The sequence below is a fragment of the Pholcus phalangioides genome, unplaced genomic scaffold (genome assembly GCF_987345545.1).
Source record: "Pholcus phalangioides strain wild (caught in Gottingen) unplaced genomic scaffold, Ppha-v1.0 ptg000015l_1, whole genome shotgun sequence".
Classification (NCBI taxonomy): domain Eukaryota; kingdom Metazoa; phylum Arthropoda; class Arachnida; order Araneae; family Pholcidae; genus Pholcus; species Pholcus phalangioides.
Genome location: NW_028301608.1, coordinates 39,102,981 through 39,110,429, shown reverse-complemented (window position 1 = coordinate 39,110,429; position 7,449 = coordinate 39,102,981). Strand labels below are relative to the sequence as shown.

The window sequence follows — 7,449 nt, the reverse complement described above, 5'->3', positions numbered from 1 at the left end:
TCTTGGCACACAGGACTTAAACTATGTATAAAGAGAGACTTGATTTTAAAATGTTTACATTAGAAGAGTGCAGGTGTCTGGGAATATGATCAAAGTATAAAATTTTCAATGAGATAGAAAGAAATGGACTCACGAATTATAATACAGTCAATCAACTGGTTCAATAAGGGACACCAGTATCTATTGTTAAGGGACAATTCCAGGTTGCTGTCTTGTAGGGAGTTTTTCCCTAATAGGGTTATGAATAAATGGAACAGCTCACCTCTGGGGGTCACGAACTTGAGACGATTGGCACATCTAAAAAGGAATACGATAAACATAATGGGATGAATCAAGAAGCTATCCATATTTAGATGAGACCCATAATTTTTTTTATAGGCAGTAATGTATATTTATATTATGATTTTTTATTGCTGTATTTGATTTTATATATATTTAACAACTATATTTTTTTCAGCCGCCTCGTTGGGCACTGTCTGCTGCGATATTTGTATAATTGTAGTCAAACCATTTCGTAAGTGCTTCCCAAAGTAGACTTTTTACACAGTTATCAGAAATAATCCCAAGATAAACTTCCTGGTATTTTCATATGCTTTTAGAAAAAAAATTTTCTAGGTTAAATGTGAATAAGAACGTCTCAATCAATATTTTTTTTTCAATCAAAAAATCATTTAATACATTTCATTCCAAAAACGCAATTGAAAATCAAAGTATCTTTAAAGCAACAATTTTTTAAGTAAAATCAGAAATAAACTAAAACCAAAAGAATAATATTAAAAAAAGCAGAAGACACAAAGAAAAATCAAAATACATATATGTCGGTGAGAAGATTCATTGTGTCCCTCCTTGTCTGTAAATTACTTGATTCTTCAAATGTCATCTGGAGGCAACGGTACATCGAGTAATTCCTCATTTATAGGCTGTATAACCAGTTCAAACTCTGGTGAAATCATAAAAGCTATAAAAGGGGAAAAAATATTTGCAGCTATTGAATTGAAAATACGTCTTACCAAAATCAAATACAGGCTTCCCTCGTTTTAAGAGATTAATTGGTCTTGCAAAATAATTACATCAGACAAAATCATGTAAAGTAAGTTGAATTTAATATGGTAAAGATGGTTGGTTATCTTCAATAGGGGGAATGAGAGAATTGAATCCAATAGCAAAGGAACCTTTTTCAAATGAATTAATTATCCAAACTTATGAATAAATCCTGAGAATATAGTCAATATGAATAAATGAAATTAATACTTTTTCCATTTTCACTATTACATATCCTCAGCTTTTCTTATACATGGGTTGCTTTCGTCTATAACTCTTAATATCTTGATGCAAATTTGACCGAATGTCATTGCCACTGCTTCTGAAAAAATGATAATCCTTTATCTTTTCTATGCCAATTTTCCTGTCTCTCAGGAACTTGTACCTATTTGCATTCATATGGGACCAAGAGGGGGCAGACTTGCTGATAAGAATTAATACCAAGGGTTGAAGATTTAAAAAAAACAAATTTGCCAATAGTGAAAAACATTCATATCAGAATAGCTTCTAAAATTCACGAATAAACAAAATAATTTTGAAATATGCATTTACATGTGAAATTCAAAAAGGAATTTTCACAAAAAGTTTGAAAATAGGCAAAAAAGACATTCATAGTATTTTGCCTGAACTTCCAGGCTGTAATGAAATAACAATAAGAAAGTGTTTAATGATTAAGATAAGTAAGCTCACAGTCAAAAAGATCTTCATAATCAATCGGTGAAGAGTCTGGAATATCACTCTGTATGTTTCGCGACTCCATCTTATTTGGAACGCAATGCATTATGTATATGTAATCATCTTTAGTAAGCCTGTCACTTTTGGGAATGATTCCTTCAAAATCATCTATATAACAAGAAAACAAAATATGTGATGTGTAAAAGTGGTACTAGACATTTTCTTTCAGATATTCTGCATATAATGGAAAAAATTAAAGCTCTTGCGAAATTCACTTAGATTCATAACATATTAATACACAAAGATCTGCCCTTCCCGAATACAATGCAGATTTAATTCTCGGTTGAATTTGTGTAAAAAAAGGGGGATAGTATCGTAATTAAACTAAGTAATCAAATTTATTCATTTCCAACAGATTTAGATTCAAATTTAATTTCCAGCTAATGTGCTGCTATATTTAATTTCAAGTAGAATTATTTTGATAAAGATATCATTTGGAGGTGCTGCAAGAAGTAAGAGTAATAAATGGCGTAAATAATGTTGACAATGGTCTAGAGCAGTGGTTCTCGACCTTTGGAAGCCAGCGGCCTGGTTGAGTAATTTTTTGAGTGGAAGGCGCGATCATACACACGACTAATGGAAAATAAGAGAAAATGAAACAGTGAATCATTTAAGGAAACATTTATTTTCTGGATATTATGCCGAGATGAACTTCGGAAAGAAAAGTCATCTTGCATACCGGGCAAGCATGCTATCATCTACACCACTGGAGACACAATCCTACCTTTCCTTAGTGAATCATTTGCTGCCCTGGTTTGACTGATGGTAGCGCTCGGTACTAGGCCATGGTGCAGCAGTTTAGAAACACTGGTCTAGAGCAGGGGAGCACAAATGTGGCTTGGCAAGGGATTCCATCACGTCAGCGAAAGTTATTCTGGTAAAAAAATACCAATGCACACATGATAAAAAAGAAAATACCTAGTCTGACCATATTTCTTTCATAAAAATAAGAGATGCCAGTTACAGCAGAAAAATTATCAAAGACAAGTAAATTTGCCAAGTACCACTAAAATTTCTGAAAAATTGCCTATGACTGGAAATAAAGGGCTGCTGCAAGTCTGGATGGGTAAAAATATAATTCACCAAAAATTTACAAAAAACATGTCTGACAAATATGTTGAAAAAAATTATGAAATGCAAATAAAATTGATTTACAGCAATACCTCTGCTAAGAAAGATGATTCATTCCAGAACAGTGTTCATTAGCCCAAACACGATTTCCTGTAGGTTTCTACAAAAAACTTTAATTCGTTCCAGGTACTGCCCAAAATTCAAAAGGTAAGTTTTTAAAACACAAAGGAGCATTATAGAAAGACAAAAATTGACCAGAAACTAAAATGAACAGCTTCAAAATTGAATAAATAAGAATTTACAATAAGATGAAATACTGAACATTTTCTTTATTTAACACTACACAACCAACTAAAGCTGGCAACTACCAATTATATGAAGATGAAATCCAGACCCCATTCAATTTGATGCCGAGTCTCAGACTGAAAGAATGCAGGCTCTGAAAACACAGGCTCCCTATTTTTTTTTTTAATGTATTTTCTATCACAGCTGGATATTTCCAATTCATGAAATACAGTAGTTCAGAAAGAAGTGGATGTAGAAAGATTCAGAGTTTAACACAAGCTTATTGGGCTCAAGTGATAGCAATTTTGGTGATGATTGGCAGTAAAATTTAGTTTATGACTAGGCTGTTTTATGTTGGTGTGTGCACCAATATTAAAAAAAAAAGTTGATTAGCCGAGGCAGAAAAATCGCAAAATCTTCATTAGCCAAAACATTGTATTTGTATAAGCCGAGATATCACTGCATCACTAAAATTTCTAAAAAATATTCCATTCGCAAAAAATGATAGATATTGCAAGTCAAAATGTGACTAATAAAAAAAACTTCATTTGACAAATAGATGCTGCGAGATGAATATATTTATACAACTATTTGTAATAACTTGAGTTATAATTGCTATTATATGATTTGTAAATCATGAAAATAAAATCTTAATTCTTGACTTCAACTAAGCCTTGTCAAAAATAGGAAAAAGAATGGGGCATTTTACAGCCAAAAAATTATGGGAATGTCCCGTAAAAATACAGGTCATATGATCACTCATTATATACAAGTTTCTGGCCTGCGAGAAGCAAAAACGTATATCTGGCCCAGGTGGCAAAGGTTGTGCGCCCACTATAGTCTAGAGAACTTATTTTCAAGCTCAAGGGTCCCTAGAACATGAATATTATTTCAAACTTTTCGTGAAAGAGGACAGAAATGCTGATTTAGAACAATTCTGAAATGTCCCTGGTCCCAAGATTTAAATACTTCCTCACTACCCGTGTCTAGATTCTGTAATGCAATCTTAAATATTAACACCTACAATTACAGTGTTCAACACTGCCTATAACAAATGATTATGCATAATATTCATAAACTATTCTTGAAAGATTATAAAATTAAATCAAAACTCACCTTCAGGTTCAGGGTAGATATGCATTTCTTCAATATCTGAATACTCTCCATCACTTCCAGCATCAACAGAACTGGTACGCTGGCTCTTTGATGACCTACTCACCTATATATAAAAGAATATATATTCACAAGAAAGCTCATCGCTTCACAACGAAAACTAAAGGTCAACCACTGCAACAAATAACATTGTTTAAGTACTTGGGGAGCTAGATAATGGATGATAGCTACCGCAGCAATGACAAGATCTGGAATTGCTCTTGCTGAATGCAAATTCTGCAATAAACAAGGATTGCTAACAAACAAAAACTTACTGATAAAACTACCGAAACACCTTATTAGAGTATATGCGTGTCTATAACACCATATGGATCAGAGACCTGGACCATAAACAAGAGATACAAAATGACAAAGTAATGGAGGTGCATGGAACACATAAGCTGGTCATTGAAAAAGTCAAATTCACAAGTATTAACAGTTTGGAGAAAATTACCAAATCCTGGAAGAGATTAAAGATGCCTACCCTGGTTGAGACATTTTCTCTGGCACGGTGGATTGCTGCAAGATGTGATGGAAAGCAGGATTCAAGGGGAAAGGTCCAGTCACCTGAATCTCAACACTACCAAATGATGCAGAATGTACTAGTTACAACCAGCTAAAGAACAAAGCTCAAGACAGATGAGCAGTGGCTGCTCAACACGGAGGCAAACCAGTCTCAGGACTGATTTACCATTGATAATATATTCAAAGTGATAGTAAATGAATGACGAACTGATAATAAATAAATATTTGAAGTGATTTAGTGAGCAAAAAATAACTTGTGAGCAAACTCGACATAAATAACTAAGGTTTACATACCCTCTTTTTAGGTGTCAGTGCTTTAAATATAGGCTTCTTGAAAGCATCTGATACAAAGCCTCGTCTTGAATCAGTCTCATTACTACGAGCTTTGAGAGCAGTGTGTCTACCCCTACCAAGTATCTGCTTTCTCAACTCTTCGCCAAGCATACCAGATGGCGTTGAAGCTAGTAATAGAAAATAACGGGAACAGGTGAAAACTCAGATTTCATCCCATGGGAAGACATAACATAACGCATCAAAGTAAAGAATTTTTTAAGGGGAGTAATCCAGATTGTTTTCTCTATAGCCTTCCAACACAATCAAATTACAAAGCTTGTGTAAATAAATATATTTTTTATTTCAGTGAGTTGCAGCAGAATCAAGTGAAGAGTATGGCTGTACCAGACTGCAAAATATAAACCCGGCTAACTAATTTCCAATTTCATCGCCCTTCTTCAATTCTAATTTTTTTGACTCGTCCCTAAAATTTGACTCGGAGGGTCTGGTTCCCACCACCCCAAAATGCGAGAAAATTACTGATAAAAAGATGGCCAAATCTATTGTTCCACCTTTGGGGGTCCCTCCCTGCAAAAAAAAATTTGGGCTATGGGTTTGCTTGCCACACCGAGTTATGGCCTGCTAAGCCACCCTATAAATACGAATCTGCCTACATGGACGTTCGAACGTCTATATCGAAAAAATATTCTATTAAACAAAAGAAATGATCTAGAGGCCTGCCAGCTTCTCTTGTAGTAAGGATAATACAGAAATATTCTCGCACTGGGCCTTAAAATACTCAAGCCTGGTCATGTCAGCCCCCCCAAGGATGGGGGCTGACAGGCCCTGGGACAGTCACTACCATTTTTTTTGTTTTTTATGCTATAAACTCAATATAGAAAGGGCCTGTGGGAAGTCTGCCTTCCCCAAAAATCCCATAATAGGAGCCCTGCTCCAGGAAGTTTGGGGGGGGGGGGGGGATAATGAGCCTAGCTACACAAGTCGGAGTTAACTCATTACTTTACTATTCAATTTCCTTCTAGAAAAATCGTCTAATTAAATGATAATTAGACAAAAGTTGGACACACATACCAGATTTAGAGGTTCTTGTTGGATTTTCTTGAAAACTAGACAAATTTCTAGTCAGAGGCATGATCTAAAAAAAAAACCGTTGAAAATATAAATGAAATTACATGAACGTTATACATTGAACGTTATAGAGACGAAAAAAAGGCAACATATTGATAATAATTTAATAAAAACAAGATAAATACCTAAAATTTACCTATAGTTTAATAATTCATCGTACAAGTTAAATTAGCACTGATGTATCAGGGGAGCAAATTCAAATTAGCTTCAAAAAATAATTTGAAGCAAATTAATAATGTACGCAGTGCCGTCTTAAGGCATGGGCCCACCCGGGCACGGCCCGTGGGCCTAAAGAGAAAAGGGGGCTTCACAAAAATGGGATCTGGTTGAGATTTTCGAAAATTTGCCTACTAGGGCCTCAGAAAAATCATTTGGCCCGGGGGGGGGGCCATGATGCTCTCAAGACGGCCCTGAATGTACGCATATGACTAATGTACGAGAATATAAAAAAGCAAATCCACATTTACCAAAGGTTTGTCTCTCAACAGCAACGAAAACAGCGCAAGGAAATGAGAAACGGGACCATTTAATAAACGCGCCAATAAATAGATCAAAATTTACGATCTGTGTTGCCAGATCATAATCCAAAAAGCAGTTCATAAATAAATAAATTTACCTTACAGGAAGACTAGCGGTAAAAATAAAAAGCTTCTAAATAATGACCATTAAAAACTTTTTTCCAGAAATACTGACCATATTTTCTTGAGAAAAATGCGGGAAATCACGAAAAAAATAGTTGTCATCAGAAATGATGGGGGGGGGGGGGGAAGATAAAGTTGTCACAATCATTGCTGAATCATCGAAAGGGGGAAAGGAAGCACGATTACTAATTCCTATGGATTAAAATTAGGCTGACCTACGCTTACTTTATTTCTTCGAAGAAAAATACGAGAAATCAATATCCCAAATACGCGGGAAATTATTAATTACAAAAATGATGCCAAAGGTGAATGAATTCACATAAAATTACCGAAAACGCGCCCATCATGGAAAATGAAGCATTACCACGCAAATTCATTGCATGCTGTTTTTTAAGCAGGCATTACGCTGTAAAAGCTGTCTGATAAAACGGTGGGTAACTCTGACAAAAAAATGGGGCACCCCCGGGTCCAAACACCTATTTGGGAACCGCTGGTGTAGTCAGTAGGATAGTGACCATTATTCCACAAGTTACTCGTTGGATAGGGGCCGTTCAAGTATTACGTAAGCAAATTTTTA

The 7,449-nt window shown here is 35.1% G+C and overlaps 1 protein-coding gene across 1 annotated transcript; it reads right to left on the bottom strand.

Annotated features, from left to right (window-relative positions):
• Positions 1–656: 656 nt before the first annotated feature.
• On the bottom strand, positions 657–6,780 carry LOC149075987 (uncharacterized). Its single transcript, XM_089245479.1, has 6 exons — positions 6,699–6,780; positions 6,175–6,238; positions 5,104–5,270; positions 4,249–4,351; positions 1,732–1,884; positions 657–958 (listed from the first exon to the last, which is right to left on the bottom strand). The coding sequence occupies exons 2-6, from the start codon at positions 6,233–6,235 to the stop codon at positions 870–872; spliced, it is 573 nt and encodes a 190-aa protein (XP_089101605.1). The 5' UTR covers positions 6,236–6,238; positions 6,699–6,780; the 3' UTR covers positions 657–869.
• Positions 6,781–7,449: the final 669 nt, after the last annotated feature.

What these genes read in the sequence shown, in the direction of transcription:
- LOC149075987 (XM_089245479.1), bottom strand. Translation starts at nt 6,235, where the DNA reads ATGCCTCTGACTAGAAATTTGTCTAGTTTTCAAGAAAATCCAACAAGA. An exon ending in AACAAGAACCTCTAAATCTG is followed by an intron (nt 5,271 to 6,174) that starts GTATGTGTGTCC and finishes TTCTATTACTAG; the next exon opens with CTTCAACGCCATCTGGTATG. An exon ending in TTATGAAGATCTTTTTGACT is followed by an intron (nt 959 to 1,731) that starts GTGAGCTTACTT and finishes CCCCTTTTATAG; the next exon opens with CTTTTATGATTTCACCAGAG.